This window comes from Phaethon aethereus, assembly GCF_964289735.1.
Source record: "Phaethon aethereus genome assembly, chromosome: 1".
Classification (NCBI taxonomy): domain Eukaryota; kingdom Metazoa; phylum Chordata; class Aves; order Phaethontiformes; family Phaethontidae; genus Phaethon; species Phaethon aethereus.
The window spans coordinates 195,436,402-195,455,225 of record NC_138575.1 but is presented as its reverse complement, the minus strand read 5'-3'; the positions used below and the strand labels follow the sequence as shown (position 1 = coordinate 195,455,225).

General features: G+C 40.5%; 1 protein-coding gene across 2 annotated transcripts in view; it reads right to left on the bottom strand.

The window, feature by feature from the left end:
• The window catches only part of DCLK1 (doublecortin like kinase 1), a gene marked incomplete at its 3' end in the record, with an annotated part of 248,547 nt that extends 230,765 nt beyond the window's left edge, over positions 1 to 17,782 (bottom strand). For both annotated transcript variants that reach the window (XM_082013947.1, XM_082013948.1), the window contains exons 1-2: positions 17,389 to 17,782; positions 4,289 to 4,635 (exon numbers count right to left, since the gene is read on the bottom strand). In XM_082013947.1, coding sequence (XP_081870073.1) covers positions 4,289 to 4,635; positions 17,389 to 17,764 — 723 coding nt within the window. In that variant the 5' untranslated portion in view covers positions 17,765 to 17,782. The remainder of the gene's footprint in view (positions 1 to 4,288; positions 4,636 to 17,388) is intronic.
• Between the last annotated feature and the right edge of the window lie 1,042 nt (positions 17,783 to 18,824).

The window sequence follows — 18,824 nt, the reverse complement described above, 5'->3', positions numbered from 1 at the left end:
TCATTATAAACCAGATGTTTGCTCTTCCAAAGGCAAATGGAGGACTCACAAGGTGATAAAGCACTTTTGTCCAAACTTTGTCTAAACATGCAAATTGTAAATACTTTGTACAAATACACACACCATAACACTTCTAAAAATTGCACTGTTTCACAACGTTGCTATTATCTGTGACCTTTATTAGTATTCTCCCATTTCAGTCTTTGGTGTTGTTCTAGAAGTTCATCAGTACACAGAAACCAGAGAACTGAACTTGCAACGCAGCTACCAGGTTCTATCTCCACGGGCAGCTTGCACCTTTGATGTTTGCATTGTGTGTCCACACACTGCCTTGTAGAAAACCATATTTTAATGCACATCAAACTAAAAGTGTTAAGGGAAGTTTAAAAACCAAGCTGAAATGGTGCAGTTACAGTAAAGCAAGACATATTTCAGCTATGAGAAGGTGTTCCTTCTCTGCACAAGTACCTGAGAATATTAAGGGTCAATACTAAAAATGTCTTTTCATGTACTTAAACAACCTTTTAATCTAAAAAAATAAGTAATGCTCACAGTACGTGCATGCCTTCAAGATCTGAATTCCTACAGGCAGCCATTAAACCTACTCATTATCTTTTTATTTTACTTACACAGCAAAGTTGGCATGGAGAACACTTCAAGACCTCCTAGATAGGTTTTAATTTTGACCTGAGCTCATAAGACTGTTAAATGCTTCTGAGAGTCCCACCATCCTCTTCAAATCCATCAGTATCTTACAGGGAAGTGAATCTCTCTTTTCCTCCAGAGTACAAACATAAAAATACACATATACTATTCTAGACACAGTATGAAACCTATCCTGCTTTGAGGAATCATTAATAATTGAACTGTGAGAGTATGCCAAATACAGGCCACCGATGTGCTATACAATCAGATTACATTTGTATGTTGTGCCCTTTTTCACGCGAATTAAATTATATTCTAAAGTTTCAGAAATGTTTAAGTCAAAAAACGGATTCTGACAGGAGTTATACTGCCATGAGTTATAAGGAAATGCAAATAAACCACTAGTCACCTTGTTTGTAACAAGGAGAAATACATTTTAACAAAACTAAGTTAAATGCATGAAATCCAAAATAAACACCTACTTAATACTGGAAATCATAACTTTCCTCAGGTACCAACTGTCCAAGCACTACCTGGCTCATCCAGACAAGCTTTCTACATTGCCATCAAATTTCATAGGCCAGTTTAAATTCCTTTTAACTGAGCATAACATTTATTAATGTCTTTTAGAGATACAAATCGAAACATCACAACTAACCAGGCTGTTGGAGGGAGAGAATTTAAGCTCAATTACTCAATGTTTAGTGTCAGTATGGGACAACCATTTGACTCAGATGCCCGGTGAAGACTCTGACTCCTACTACTCTCTTCTGATTAGCCTGAGGCATCTAACGATAGTACCCAACAACAGTATACATACCTCATTGCCCATCTGCACTAACAAGATATGGGACTCATGTCAGTTTTTGCCAGGGATAGGCAATTCCAGTGTTGGCGTCAAAATAACTCTCAAGAGATGACTGTACAGAATAGCATCTTACCAAGTTACATTCCCAAAGAATAATCCTAGGAGAGCTTTATTCTCTTATTCTTACAGTAAATTACTTGTCTTGGCTCAGAGCTTTAAGATTTTATTGCTTTTTAAGTTAGCAATGAAAGATTTAATCACAGATTTGTTAGATTTAACCACCAAACACAGGCTTTTCCAGAATCTTCCAGCTCCAACAGGAGTCACAGTAGAAGTTCCCAACAATAAACACTACTGGAAAAATTTTGGATTTACCGTAGATTTCCTCCCTGTAATCATTCACAGCTTGAGTTTAGCAATAAAGAAATCCATCATTGAGCCCCCAACACCATCTGGGAGATCAGGCTTTTGGCAGAGAAAAATGGAGCAGCAACTGCCTTGCAGTACAGGAAATCAATGACTTCCCCACACAAGGGTGAGGACCAGGCTGCTCCTGCTGAGCACAGGATCATTCATTTCCCTTTCTGCTAACAAAGCTGCTTTGTATGTGGCAGTGACTAAAGTCTCCATTACACTGGCAGGACACACACCTTCCCCCAAATCCTGCCCTTACCAGGAGGTTTAGGCAGCCAGCTATGCACTTGCAATTGAACAGCCAGAAAGGGAAGGAATGAATACATGTGGAGACACCAGTCTCCTGGGAAAGCCTTTAGACACAAGAGTTTCAAGATACAAGGCCCCAGCACACCACTGATTTAAGATCATCTCAAACCCCATGACTTTAACAAAGAATTCAGCTGAACAGCATGAATTTTTCCTGACAGCATCAGGGTCAGGAAAACCTAGTCTTCCCTTTCCCCCCAGTAGTATGACAGTACTATTGACTTCCAGCCATTAGAGCTCTGAAACAGGTGTAAAAGTCTAAAGGTATTTTTTTTGTTTTAAGCACAGCCATTAGAGAAGAGTCTGGCATATTAAAAAACAAAAAGTGAGCACATTATCCAGGAGACAACAGGCCACATCGACATCCTTCCAGGCTGCACTTCTTGATAGCTAAACTACAAGTTTATTTACACATACATTACAAAACACATATCCATCCCTTTTTATTGAGAGGGTTTACAGGAACTGGAATAGTCACTCAAGATCTTCTGTCAAGGTCACAGCAGAGACCACCACTGATCTCTGCAGCTTTAAAATCCCAACTCCTTCCCCAGATTTACTAGCCTTAGTGCTCCCTGGAACATGAGGTAAGGTAAGCAGGACAGAAGTCGAGAGTTTCCCCAGACACACACTTTACCTTTACTGCAGGCAAAAGGAACTTCACATCCATATTTTTGCTCCAAGTCAAAGTTCCCAACAAAGTGACACTGTAATCACCCTGTAATGGGGTCATTACAGGCATGTATGCAGTCATCAGGAACTGAGCTACTGTCTGTAACTGGTGTCAGAGGTTACTGATAGAAAACAGCAGATGGAAGGGACTTCTGGTCAAGCCAGACTTGGCCCTGACTTGAACCAGTGCTCTGAATAAGCAGCTTGACCATTAACCAGTCCTCTCTGAGATCAGAGGATATTGCTGTAGCTGTTGCCAGAGCTACGCCGGCGTATTATCCCCAAAACTGCAGACATGTTAGGATCACCACTAGATCTAGCTGACTGTGTATTTACCTATATCAAGCTTATTTTGCAGCATCTCCTGACAGCTACATTGTTAGTTGTGTATCTGTGAATCATGGAGCCTAGAATTTGTAACACACAGCTGTATTACAGCAGAAAGCTTGGTCTTTAGCAGCTTCTAGCTTCTCAGGGAGACTGTTCACTCATCTTTCTACCCACATTTTATACGTCTATCATTTCTTCAGTTTAAGAAGTTACATATGTAAATGCAAGTATCTGCCGTATTTCTCTAGAGTCACCATTGCTCTAAATCAATTCAGGTCATGCTGAAATTAGTCTTGCCCTTCACCAGGTTAACAGCTTCTGCAGTTTTGCTATAATTAATACATGTCCGTAGATGAATTACAAATAAAGTGAAAGACAAAAAAGAAGTAGGATTACCCTGTAATATTTGTTCTTGTCCCTTCATCCCCAAGTTCAATAAGAAGTCTCTCAAAAATCTCACCCTACTGCCATTTAGTAAGTCAGCAAAAAAAGAGACACTGCTTGAAGGTATTTCATAGAAGAAATAACATGTCACCTACAAGAGACTCCTCAATAAACATGGGCACCACATATAACCCTACCTGTTTTCCTGCAAAAGGGAAAAAGCTTAGTAATTTTCTAAGCTTGCACCTTCTTCATAGTCCATTCTAGCTGCAGTAAGATTCATCATTTGGTCACTCTGGACAGCAGTAGTCCTGCATTTATCATGGTGGAATGTGTCCTCACTGTTTGTTCTTACAGTTTATTGAAAGGCAAGTACAATGACTCACAAAGCTGCTGCAAGAAAAAGCTGAAACAAGTTAATAGAATAAGCTCTAAAATTACATCCTTCATCCTATGTTTCCGGCATGCAGAGCCAAAAACCACATCACACTTTTGACTGACAGATTTAGAGCTATTATTTATCATAAATGGCAAGACCATCACTGAGGTCAAGTAATGCTTCATGGTATGTTCCTGAACTGCTCACAGATCTTAAGTACACGATAAGAAGTTCAAGGCCTGGTTTTATGTTCTAGAGAAAAGTAATTTTTCCTAATGTACTATTCTTTTCTTTTTGGAAAATTGTGTTTTCTTCATGCTGAGAATGATCACCATGAAAATTCTTACCTGTTTTCCATCTAGTGTGTATAAGCGTTTAACCACCCCTGAATCCAGCTTGATGGCATCAGTTATATCAGTAAGAACCTGTTCAAATGAATGTGCTGTCTTCTTGTTGAGCAGAATCCGGACTGCTTTACGTGGTTTCACTCCGCTCCTGATGATAGTGACTAGTTTAGGCCTAATGAAATCCTTATTCTCTTTTGCATCTGGAGTACCTCCTTTAGCAGTGGCAAGAGACGGCACTGAACGGGAAGTGGAAGTTGTCTTAACATTCACTGACCAGTTTGGGTTTACATTCTTCGTGTACTCCAGTTTCTTGAAAGGTTCTATGGAACCACATACATAGCTTTCCCCTGAGGAAACAAAAGTGCCAAACCAGCAAGTCAGATTAGGTGGATGGGGGGAACAAAACAAAAACATAGAAAAGTGCCAAATCAAATCCTTTCCAAATCATTAAACAGTATTCTTACCATTCTTGATCTACAGTGCATAAAGTATTGATGACTTCCCTTCTCAGGTACTACAGACTATAAAACATCTTTTAAAAATCATTCGTCAGCTAACCATTCAGAAAATGCTGTTAGAAAAATCCTTGAAAGTAGCAGTTTTCTTTTCAGAAAACACCATCTTGCAGTGGGTCTCGTTGCTGTCAGTAAGTAGTAAGTAATATCTAATAAGCTGCCCAGCCCCAGCACATCATCACAGTAGTCTCCCAGCCTTCATGTTTAAATGGCCTACGCCTAACAGAACAGCAGGCCCCAAGCACTTCAGAGGAAATAATAGGAAACGTTATCAAAAACCATAGGTTACAAACAACCTTCTCTAAAGGGTGGATGAAAGTGTCATAGGAGATTCGTTAACATTTGATTATTTAAAGCTTTAAGTAGCATAAACCCAGGATACGTATAGGCAAGAAGCCTCACTGCATTATTCTACTGACTCGATATATAATATGGGGCAAAGAGTAGTAATTACAGAGTTCTCCTCACAACAGATTTACCATACTTTAAAGAAAAAAGTGGATTATAGCTCGTATTTCTATTGAAGCATTATCTACAATAAAATATTTTCTCAAATACCACACCCACACAATTTCCAATGAACTAGAAGATACCCAGAAAACACGAGCACATCCCTGTTGATTAACACCTTAACCCAGTCCAGCTGCAGGCTGCTGCAAAAGGGGCATCTGCTTGGGTACTCCCAATCTCAACCTTCAGCTTGACTGAGTGACTGCACTGTCAGTCACACTGGATGAGTTGGACCAGCTTAGTGATCTGAGTGAACATAACAAAGACAATACTAATTTTGCAACAGGCTGATTCAGTTCACCCTCTGGCTGCAAAAAAAACACCAAAGAAAACAATACCAGATCCAACAAGACCACACCTTCTAGCAGCCTGCAGTTAAGCTCCATTACAAATAATGCAAAATCCTATTCAAAACAATACCACAAAAACATCTGAGATGTTTTAATTCTTCTGGGTTCAGTAGTTAAGTGTATGCGAACAGTATAGAAGCTTTTATGTTAACAGTTTACCCCAAGGTATTAAAATAAAAACAGAACAAAACACGGTGATGTACCTCCTATGCCAAAAACCACATAAGAACCAAAGATTTTCCTAATGATCCCTTCCCTAAGGAAAGAAAACTCATAGTTCAATTATTAAAAGAAAAACAAGTATTTAAATTTTACTTCCAGACACAAATTGTGAGGTTTCAGGGCACCCAACCCAACCCCACAGACCATATAGCACACAAGGAATGCTGCCAGATACACAGTTACCACGGTTAGAAATCACGGAGGGTATCCACTGGGACACGACACCCCGGATGCAACAGAAGTTCAAGTCTGTCGGCTTGATGCTCCAAAGGTGAGACAATAACACACTGTACAGTGATTATCAGAAAGTCAATGGAAAGACTCCAAAAGAAGACAAAGAAGTCAGAGGAACATGTGAAGATGGACCACTGTGCAGAAAAGGTAACGACAGACAACACCAAGTTGGGCAGGAGTATTGATCTGCTTGAGGGTAGAGAGGCTCTACAAAGGGATCTGGACAGGCTGCATCAATGGGCCAAGGCCAACTGCATGAGATTCAAGAAAGCCAAGTGCCGGGTCCTGCACTTGAGTCACAACAACCCCATGCAACGCTACAGGCTTGAGGAGGAGTGGCTGGAGAGCTGCCCAGCGGAAAGGGACCTGGGGGTGCTGGCTGACAGACGGCTGAACATGAGCTGGCAGTGTGCCCAGGTGGCCAAGAAGGCCAACAGCATCCTGGCCTATATCAGAAATAGCGTGGCCAGCAGGAGTAGGGAAGTGATTGTGCCTCTGTACTCGGCACTGGTGAGGCGGCACCTCGAATGCTGTGTTCGGTTCTGGGCCCCACACTACAAGAAGGACGTTGAGTTGCTGGAGTGTGTACAGAGAAGAGCAATGAAACTGGTGAAACGTCTAGAGCACAAGTCTTCTGAGGAGCAGCTGAGGGACCTTGGGTTGTTTAGCCTGGAGAAGAGGAGGCTGAGGGGAGACCTTATCACTCTCTACAACTACCTGAAAGGGGGTTGTGGCGACGAGGGTGTTGGTCTCTTTTTTTTCCCCAGCTGACAAGTGATAGGACAAGAGGATACGGCCTCAAGTTGCGCCAGGGGAGGTTTAGATTGGATATTAGGAAATATTTCTTCACAGAAAGGGTTATCAAGCATTGTAACAGGCTGCCCAGGGAAGTGGCTGAGTCACCATCCCTGAAGGTATTTAAAAGACATGTAGACGTGGCACTTAGGGACATAGCTTAGCAGTGGACTTGGCAGTGTTAGGTTAGCTGTTGGACTTTATGATCTTAAGGGTCTTTTCCAACCTAAATGGTTCTATGATTCTATAAATTCAATGACAGCATAAGATCAAGCAAGAACAACAAAAAAATTTTGGTTTCCCTTTTTCTTTTTTTTGAAAGCATTCTTTTAAAGCAGAACAAAATACAGAGTGGGAGATGACACAAGAAATTCCAATGCTTAATAGTCATCGCGTAAATTCAAGTTAATCTGCACTTTGCAGTAACACCCAAACTGTTACGAAAGGAATCCGACATGGAATGCTTACACCAACCTTAAACGAGATAAAGATAAGCTCTTCCTTTTATCCACTGTATATATGAGAGACATACAGATATAGTAACATCAGAACATAAAGGTTTAGCCACAGTAATGATCCAAGAGTAATCAAACAGTACATATTCTCTTTTACCTGTGTCTCTGTCCAGTATTTTTAGCACTAGCTACTCAATTACTGCAAGGTCAGAATGCACCCACAATACCACATCCATAAAATTAAGACGTTTTAACAAACATTAATAGTGTTTCATAGGGAAAAAGATAAAAAAGATCCTACTATGAACAGGACTGCACTCTATTCAATAAATACCTTTTCTATAAAGTACTTTGCAGAAGTGTTTTTTAGAAATTTTTAAATAAAATTTATTGTCATCTCCACTTGTGTTTGCCATAGACTTAAAATCCACCAGCAATTTCTTGGGGCAAGGGCAGGGGGTGGGGATAAAAATCAGATTTTCAGGTTCACTGCTATGAGAGAAATTGTTCAGTTTAGGTGCATAAAATAACAATTTCTTTAAAAACAAGTCTTCATATTAAAATTCACTTCTCAAAGGGTAGGTGCATAAACAAATGGCCATACACGTTGTACCCAGATTTACATCTAGTTTATTAAGAGCTCTTTTGGTTCCCCCTTCTTGAAAGGATGGAATTCCACATGATTTTTAATATCAACTATATTTAAAGGTCAGCTGAGTTCCTTGTAGCGTTTAACAGCACATATCAGCTCTTCATTACAAAACTAATTTTGTGTAAATGACCATAAAAGACCAATACAATCAGTGAAGCTATGGGACTGTCTTAACATCAGATTGTTTTCCCTATCTCCATTTCCAACAGTACTGTATTACATCTATAAAATATTTGGACCAAGATATATTTTTTTTGCCCTTAAGAGGCTTATATTTGGCTACAGACTATCTTGGAGGTAGAAATCAAAGGCCTTCTAAGATGAATATCTTTATCAAGAGCTATTTTATAGAGGAAAACAGAAATACAGACTGTTTATCTTAAGGGTCTTTCCCAACCTAAATGATTCTATGATTCTATAAATGCAATGACAGCATAAGATCAAGCAAGAACAATAAAAATATGATAAAAATAAGACCTCTCCCATAATGCTGCTATTTAAGGCAAAGTGCAGGGATGTTAGCCAGGGACTGCAGTTTTCACTCAGGGTGGTCCTTAGGGCCAGGCCTGTAAGAACAAAAACTAAATGGACAAATGCCCTATGTCCTAAAAGTACCTTTTATCTGATCTTAAGATCAGTAAACCCTGTTTTATGGTACAGATGGAAAATTGTAAGAACTCAAAACACGAGACATTCACATACAAGCTTAAATTTCCTGAACATGGGACCCACCCTGACAGCAGCCAGAAATTTCAATGTCTAGCCTAATCCTTTAGGATCTTTGGTGTTTGTATACGAGGAAATCTCAAAGGAAAGGATAAAAAGCCTTCACCTAGATTTTCACCCTGTTTTCTTTTTCAGAGTTACCTTAAGGAGAGAAGACTGCAAAGAATTTGCACAAGGGACATGATTTACCAGTCCAATAAATCCACCTTCTGCCTTAACAATTGCTTCCTCAACAAAGCTATCAGATGATGACACTTTTTTTTTCTTTTTTTCTTTTTTTTTTTGGGGGGGGGGGTAACTTTTGGCTACAATTGCCTCACAGACAACAGCCTCAGCCCTGTGACTTGTACTCGAGGGGAGACAGAAGCTGTAATCTGCAGACAGGCAATACCAGCAGCAATTTGGTTTCCCCAGCTCCAGAGCACCAGGAAAATACACCTCCAGCGGTAATCCCACTGACCACCGTCAACTCTTATTCTGGGTCATGCCAAAGCACAAATACAGTCCATAAACATCAGGTTTGACTAACCGGCAGCTGGAGGAAGAAGGTGACAATCCCCAAACACTACATTTGTAACAGAACATGTGTTGAAGGAAGAATCTTTGGAGATTCTGGATTAAACAAAAGCATTGAAAAGACAGCCCACTCAAAACAACTGTTAGACTGCAGCTCCCCAAGAGAGGGGAGCAAGCCTTTCACAGTGCAGTCAGCTGTCGCTAATGACATTTTGACTCTTGATTACAGTATCAATAGTCATTAGAAAAAGAAAAGGGGACACCCAGCTCTTTTTGGGATATTTGACATCTAGGAAAAAAAGTAATTACTGAATGTTAGAAAGTATCCCTCTCTTGATAGCCCTTCTGCTTCATTTGCACAGTACCAGTGCAAATGAAACACACACCACCCTAACACTTAACAAAAAAAAGATACACAATGCTTGTTTGCCTGTTTTGAATGGGTAATCCTGCAATTTAGGTTGTGCAAGTGCTCAACACATTAGGAAATTCCATGTGGAACAATTAAAATAAACCTTAGCATTGAGAAGCTAATCAGAAAGCTAATCATGTAGAAGAATAGATCTCAAGACACTTTTACGCTTTAAAAAAATAAAAATAGAGACACAAAAAAAACCCTACTACCTGCAGTTACACATCTGTCAAAATTCAATGTAGCTGAACCACTAGAACCATGTAACACCAAAGAATAGTTCTTATAGGTCACAACAGAATTTCGTTACATGCTTCATGTATATATATATAACTTAAAAAATAGTATCTGTGTACAAGGCAGCTGCTAAGGAGACACTGAATTACTGCCTGTGAGTACTGGAGCTTTCCTGATACAAATGTTTGATTCCCTCTTTGACATATTAGTATTGGCAATTAGTTTGTTTCCTTCAGCTTCCTGATATTCTCACTACAAGAATGATCAAGGCATTATATATTGCTCTGCTGAGATCCCATCTGGAGTCCTGCATCCAGCTCTGGAGCCCTCAGCACAGGAAAAACACAGACCTGTTGGAGGGGGTCCAGAGGAGGCCACAAAAATGATCCAAGGGATGGAACATCTCTCCCTATGAGGACAGGCTGAGAGAGTTGGTGTTGTTCAGCCTGGGGGAGAGAAGGCTCCAGGGAGACCTTATTGCAGCCAGTACCTAAAAGGGGCTTGTAAGAAAGACGGGGACAGACTTTTTAGCAGGGCCTGTTGCAACAGGAAAAGGGGCAATGGTTTTAAACTAAAAGAGGGCAGATTTAGACTAGATATAAGGAAGAAATTTTTTACAATGTGTGTGGTGAAACACTGGCACAGGTTGCCCAGAGAAGTGGTAGATACCTGCTCCCCAGGGATCAGTACTGGGTCCGGTTTTCAACATCTTCATCAATGACCTCGATGAAGGGTTGGAATGTATCCTCAGCAAGGTTGCTGATGATACAAAACTGGGAGGAGTGGCTGATACACCAGGAGGCTCTGCTGCCATTCAACAGGATCCGGACAGACTGGAGAGTTGAGTGGAGGGGAACCTCACGAAATTTAACAAGGACAAGTGTAGAGTTCTGCACCTGGGGAGGAACAACCCCATGCACCAGTACAGCTTAAGGACTGACCTGCTGGAAAGCAACTCCATGGAGAAGGACCTTGGAGTCCTGGTAGACAATAAGTTATCCATGGGACAGCAACGTGCCCTGGTGGCCAAGAGGGCCAATGATATCCTGCGGTGCATTAAGAAGAGTGTGACCAGCAGGTCGAGAGAGGTTATCCTCCCCCTCTACCCTGCTCTCGTGAGGCCTCATCTGGAGTACTGTGTCCAGTTCTGGGCTCCCCAGTTCAAGAGAGACAGGGAACTTTTGGGGAAGAGTCCAACAGAGGACTATGAGGATGATTAGGGAACTGGAACATCTCTCATATGAGGAAAGGCTGAGAGACCTGGGGCTGTTTAGTCTGGAGAAGAGAAGGCTGAGAGGGGACCTTATCAATGTCTATAAATCTCTGAAGGGTGGCTCTCAGGAGGATGGAGCCAGTCTCTTTTCAGTAGTGCCCAGTGACAGGACGAAGGGCAATGGGCAAAAAGTGCAGCATAGGAAGTGCTACCTCAACATGAAGAAAAACCTCTTTACTGTGAGGGTGACGGAGCACTGGAACAGGCTGCCCACAGAGGTTGTGGAGTTGCCTTCTCTGGAGACCTTCAACACCCGACTGGACGAGTTCCTGTGCAACCTGCTCTTAGGTGATCCTGCCTTAGCAGGGGGGTTGGACCAGATGATCTTCAGAGGTCTCTTCCAACCCCTACTATTCATGATTCTGTGATTCTAGATGCCCCATCCCTAGAAACGTTCAAGGTCAGTCTGGATAGATCTCTGAGCAGCCTGATCTAGTTGATGATGTCCCTGCTTACTGCAGGGTGGTCGGACTAGATGACCTTTAAAGGTCCCTTCCAATCCAAACTATTCTATGATTCTAATATGTCTTCAAAGGGATTATTTAAATTGCTTCTCTGTGCTGAAGGCAACTTGGCCTAAAATGGCTTCATAAAGAAGCCAGCTGGTCTTAGGTGAAAGCCCTGGAGAAGGAAGAGAACCTGTTTAAATCACACAAACAGAGAGGGAACCACCAACCCCTTTGCGAGGCAGCAGTACTGTCAATTTATTGAAAACAGTGTTGATTCCTCATAGGAGAGTATGTACGAGGAAAGGAAAGTTAATTTACAAGCCCACCAGAGATGGAGGAACTGCAGTAATTGCACACTTTGGTGGCGAGGCATCCTGACGAGGATGCTTAGTGCAGCAGTCATTCATCTCAGTCTATTTCCCCAGCAGATGGGGCAATAAACAGATTAAGAAAACACGGAAGGGACTGGCATCCTCAGCACCCTGTGTAACAGGCACACATGCCCTTCTTCACTTCCACACTTCAGTTCTGTACATTCAAAAGGCAGAAGAGCTATCTCTCCAGGGGAAAGGACAAAGAATTCTGACTATCCCTCACCATGCAGAACAGATTGCAAAAGGAAGATGACCTGAACCAAATAAGTTACTACTTGATAGTTCCCAAATGTGTTACTTAATAGAGCAATAACCTACTTAAACTATATTACTGCTGCCTTGTCTTTCTGCAGTGTTTGAAAAAATGCAACAGTGCAAAAGAGATGGAGCACCTACAGGAAATAAATCTGACCTACTCATGTTCACCTAGCAATCAGATGCACCAGAAACTTTAAATCAGATCTCCTCAGACCTTTTAAAGGACTTCCTTCACACATCATTCTTTCTGCTCAGCTTTGACTAAAAATTCTTTTTTTCCTCATCAAAAGCCAAATGAAAAAATAAAGACATACTTCCAGCCCCTCTGCCCCACCAAATTTATGCAGTCTTGCTATTAGCAGGATATACATTGTAGACACTGAAAAAAAATAGCTGGAAAACACCTAGGAAAAGAAACCACAGGACCTTCCAAGTAGTTGTTAAGGAACACACAATGTGAATCAACTGGCTAATGGATGCATCTTCTCAAATTCATGAAATAAAATAATCAAATAAACAGTACCAGAACAACCTTCTACCATTTTATGCAACAGGATTATTCAGCTGTTTGTTTATTAAACAATATAAGGATTGCAGGCATTTCTGCTACAGGATCCAGACAAAGTTTCACTAACTTTGATAGTCCTGGATCAAGTCCATGGTAAATATCCAGTGTAAATTCAATCCTATAAACAAATGTCCACATAGATTTTGCTCTACAATCATTTAAACAGAGACTTTATTATTTTTATTTTGATAGCGTATTACACATGCATATAAACCTTTCCAGGCCATCAGTTCCCAGCTGCTGAGGTAGGCATGGCTTAGAAGAAAGAGCATGTGCTCCAGAGTGCACCAGAGACCACAACAATCAATTCCTACAGTCTGGTCTGGCTGGGCTCCTCACCACCATCGCTGGAGCGGGTGGCAGTCAGGGAGGCAGCAGCAGCAGCAGATAGGAGAGGAAAAATTTGAGATAAGAGGAATGAGGTGACCGTGAGAGTAGCAAGACCCACATACAAAAAAAGTGAGGAACTCTGTCACAGCCCACCCCTTTAGCGAGGAGACACTGCTTTTTTGACCCCTCCACTGGTAAGCAGTTTCTGTGCTGCATCTAACAAACTGCCTGCCTCCACTCCTGTGGTATTCTGCAGGAAGAGTCTTCCGAAGAGTCTTCCTGCGGTCCTCGTGACCCATCATCTCCTCTGCCACTGCAGTGAGATTCACATCTCCCAAGTTATTAGAGCTATTAGCCAGTTACAGCCACTACCAGATTTTAAAACTGGTCTATCTGTGCTCTTTCAGACTGCTCCTTCAATAAGGATTGCAGCTCTGAGATAATCACCAAGAGACATTATTTTTTCTTTTTCAGATTATTCCTTAAAACTGTTTTTGCCATTATGCCTACACAAAATTTGCACACACACACAAGTCTTTACAATAGTTAGGCAGTGCATCCACTATTGACATGTGACAATATTGTTTCCCAGTACTCTCTCACCCATCTTGTGGTTTGGGGGTTTTGGTTTGTCTTCGACTGCCAGTTCTCTGCTGCAGGGTTCATCTTTTGTGGTAGGTATTGTGGAAACCTAAAACAATTCATTCTGGTTCATACCCAAGACTCTGAGGTAATACTATAATCAAAATTAATGAGAAAGGGATGCATTTCTTGCTACAGATTGATTCTGTGGTCTTTGTTGCACATAGCAGGACCCCAGGAGTAAAAACTGCAAATAATACTCTTTGTTTCAGAGTTATCCTGCTCATTCCAATCTATTACTGTTCTTGTTACATTGTTCAGTGGTAATTTTGGGGGTAAGAACCATCAGTCAACCTGCGCCTTCAGCTTTAAAGATGGTAGGTTTTTGGAAAAGCAAAAGGCTTTTTTCCTTTTTCCATTTTTTTCCTGAGACTTTGTTTACGGCTAGACAATTTAGCTTTAAGAGCAGCTTCATCTTTGCTGTTTCTACATGCTTTGATTGCATGTCATACCTAGGGAATAAAGTCACATCACGTTTGGAAACCATTCTTTATGGGTAAGAGGGTCCTGAACATCAGGTCTAACAGAAAGAAGGTAACCTGAATCCATTACATTTTTTCCTTCACCTAAGGTGACAGGAGAAGAGAACTTAGAGAGTGTGTGAAACTTTTTACAACAGTACAAACCCTTTGTTATCAAATTCCAACAAATCTCACATGCCAAAAGTCTTAAAAAAAAAAAAAACCACTCTAGGGAAGTCATTAGTTTCAAATAAAGGCAAGATGTGTCCATGCACCTCAAAATAACCTACAGTATCAGCATACACCCATGCCAGCTCTGAACTGTATGCAGGACAGAACTAAATATTACCGAAGCAAAACATCTTCTTTACCATCTTTATTCCTTTGGGACTATCATTCATGCAGTTCTATGTATCTAGCTCTGGGATCAAAGACAATGGCTGCTCTCTTGTTTCCTCCAGGAGCTAGCTGCTTCTCTGTCTTCATGTACTATATGGGAAGGTAAGAGTGCAGTAACTTCCTCAGACATAAAAGCAAAAAAACCACAAAATGAAGGCCTTATACATTTACTTTACAATGGAATCACTAAAATCAATGCCCAATTAAACAAAAAAAAAAAAGAAAAAAATCATCTACATTTGTAAAACAGTCTCATTTGTATAGTAAGGGAATAGTCTCACCATGAAGAAAGCAGTGCTTCTTGTTTCAATAGTTTGAACACAAATGTCATTTGGCAAAAGGCAAAAAAATCAAGTGATTTTCCAGCTATTTAAACACAAAGCACAGCTTCAAGCTAATTAATGCTGTACCAAACTAGCCAAACTCTCATAAATTTGTACAGTAAAGAGTGGAAGGAGCTTACATAAAAACCATCACTGAGCTAATAATATATGAACCTGTACTCTACAGCGAAGCTCTACGAGGGAAACAACAAAATAACCCACCCTGCAGTTTTAAACAAGTTGACAGAATCTCCCTTTCAGGTAGAACAAGGATGTAGCTCTCTACTTGCACACAAAGACTGACTTCTGTAAATCCCACAGTGTTAATGGCACAGGAAAAATAACACTGTCCAACTTGAACTACACACAGGAAGGGAAGATGTGTTCATTGAAAAGGTAAGGAATAAAGTCCCACAGAACTAAAAGAAATCCCAAAGTCCTTCTTTAAAACAAACTTATGCTCTTATACTGTCATTCATTTTGACTGACTGATTTGTAACTGGTATTATTCTCCTCTAAGATGCCAAAATAAACCAATCTTATGGGTTGCTGAATTTATTCCTGCATCCAGTTCTTCCTTTTCAAGAGCTGCTTCTGACTGGCAGCGAATACTGTACAAATCAACATTAACATTAATGATACTTGCTTCTTGATGAGCATACCAATCAAATAAGCACAATTATTTATACCACTACTGCAAAGAAAATGCACAAACACTACTTTTAAACAGATGTTGATTAATATTGGTCTTTCCTCCCAGAAATTGATTTTTCTCCACCAATTAAATACTGCCCTGACAAATACAGTTCTAACTCTGCCCTGGAATTCATAACATTGATCTTAAGACCAGTTTCCTTTCCATTTCATTAAACATATGGTCCTAACCCCAAAAACCCTTACTTACATGGACAATCCCACCACTCCAATTTGCTTTTTGAGCATCTTCATGTTATCTCCTACTCTCTTTTTTATGCAAGGAGAATTACCAAGAATACTCTCTTCTCAAAGCTTCCCCTTAGAAGTTTTCCTCTGCTATGATGTCTAAAGTAGACAACACAATGGTGGCTGAACACCTGCTGTGTGAAGATGTTCTCCTCTTTCTGAAACCTTATTTGTCATTAACCTTTTCTTCTCCCCCACCCCCCCACTAGCCACCTTCTGATCCTCTCATTACGTCCTGATACTGCAAGTTCTCCCACCCAGTGCTAAAAATGAAAATCGTAAAGAAATTACAACCTCTGTTACAACTCTAAATTGGCTCTCCAGTGGCTACAGACCCATGCTTTAAAGGTTTGCCCATGGCACATTGGGGCCAGAGGCAGGATGGAACCAATGATGAAAAAATTGTTCCACCTTTATTTTCTCTGAACACAGTCAAGCACCTGCATTTAAACTTCACAGACAAAAAATGACCTCAGTTATGGCCATGTGCTATTTAATCTTTTTGGACCTTACACAATCTGATATTTTATACTAGGAGCTATCGCCTACACACTGAAGAAGAAACCACTGCAAGCCAGAACAACTTTATGCTAGAAAAGTTACTTCAGTGATCTGTAGCACTTGTAAAAGGTATTATCAATATCCTAGGCCTAGTATTTAAACTGATTAATGCTGACAGCTTCTTTCGCCAACAAGACCATCACTGAAGGAGTGATAAATTCAGTGTCAATGGGCAAATTAGCTACTGGCATCTCCCATGTTTGACAGCGACCATCAGTTCTGACCAAATCACTGATAATGCTTTATACTGCAGGTACATTAGTCTTATTTAAAAACAACGTAAGGATGCCAATAGACTGTGGGAAATGCTACAGGGGAGAAAAGTTTGCCATCTACTCCAGCTGAACCATGGCTACAACATTACTCTTTTAACAGTATGTTAAAAGTATGTTTTAACATTTATGACACTCCGTGGCATACTCCTCAGTGTATTTTACTTAAGGCACATTTACTTGTAGGGAAGAATTGGACCTCTTCACTAGGTACAGACTTAAAAAAAAAAAAAAAAAAAAATCCATCAGAACTGAATTTCATCAGCAGATATCTTCACCTATAAAGAAGTGAAGACCATGGACCTTGTCAAGTTTAACTGACTAAATGCTCATTGGCACTTTTAAATATGCAAGTTCAAAAGAAGTAGCAGATGCGATCTTCAAGATCTCGGACTATCAACAGTAGGTTAACATAAAGGGAAAGATCAGACACTTCCAACAAGAGGGAAGTAAGTAGCAAGGTCACAATATTTCATGGCAATTTAAGATAGTCACAATTCTAGTTATACCACTGAACACCCTTTATTAATAAGAACAATACCATTACCTATTTGTGGAAGACTTAACAGATTAGACAAACACCTACTCAAACATAAATTTACACCTCCAAATCTTACTGCTGACCTTCTACTAGCTGGTCCAAGGAGGAAATCTTCTTGGAGCCATCAATCGTGTAGATTGTTCTCACTCCCTGGGGCAGATTCACATTGTCAGACAGAGTTCGGGTCAGATCAGCCAGGAGAGCTTCAAAGGATCTAAACCGGTCAGGGGAGATGGCATATACAATCCCTTTGAAATACCGGTCTCCATTACGATAGAAACGAACTTTCTTGGCTTTTTTCTCAGAACTCAGGGTCTGTAGAGTACGGGTTCGGTAAAAGCTGCAGTGGGCACTGTGGGTAGGGCTGGGCAAACCATTTACCCGAGACCCTCTGCCATATCGCTGCGCTTTATCACGCTCATCAAAATGCTCTAGCTCCATATCTCTCCCAAAGGACATCTTGAAGTTCAACCTAAGGGATGCACAAGAGAAGAGAAAAAGTTTAAGAAATTTACACATTTGAAGGGAGCTTACTTGGAGACTTCATGTTCTACACATGGCACTTACAGAGGACTACTTTCCAGGTTGAGAAAAACGTTTGAATGAAACCATGCTACACTCACATGTTCATTTCACAGCTAGCTCTTGCCGTGTCATAAAATCTAATTTATAAGTTAGGCTCTTATACACCATAGAAATGCCACTTGTGAAACCAACTGCTACAAATATGCAAACATTAAAAAGTGTTCAAATTCAGTAAGAAGTCTGAAAATGAGGTGACAAGTTTGAGCTAATGGAAAAAAAGAACAAACGTATCAACTTTCTACTTTTTCCTCACATTATATTTAGGTGATATTTGAGTCCAGTCTACCTTCTAGACAGTTCACCTCCACTAAATTGTTTGTTCCAACTGTGATCTCAAGAGGTGCCATTTCAGAAGGACAACCAGTCACTGACAAGTAAGCAATTAAGAACTTCTCAGAGGAACAGATGTTGCAGACTGGCGGTGAGAATCAAGACTACCACTTCATGGGTGAAGCCCACTGTTCAAAAGTCCTTGCGTATTCCAACCATTTGTTTCCCTACAGTCGTCCTTGTGCAAATACTTTGCATACTCTGAACCAACAGAGTGCTCAAATGTCATGAAATAAAAAAAATTAGAGGGAGACAGGAATCTAGTATTTTTCAGTGTGCAAGCTACTTTTGTGCTCTGTAATATTTGCAAGGTGTATTATTAATATCCTTGCATAATATTGAAATTGATTAAGGCTGACAGCTTCTTTTGCCAACAAAACTATCACTGAAGGAGTGCTAAATTCAGTGTTCCTGGGAAAATTAGCAATCGGTGTCTCCCATTTTTGATAGTGACAAAAACCTATCAGCTCTGACCAAAACGATCTCAGTTGTTCAATAGAAGCCACATAAATGGAAGTTCACATGTTCTGAAATGAAATCAAGGAGGTAGACACTTCTGTTCCTTTATGACCAACACAAGACTAAATATTACAAATTGCACATT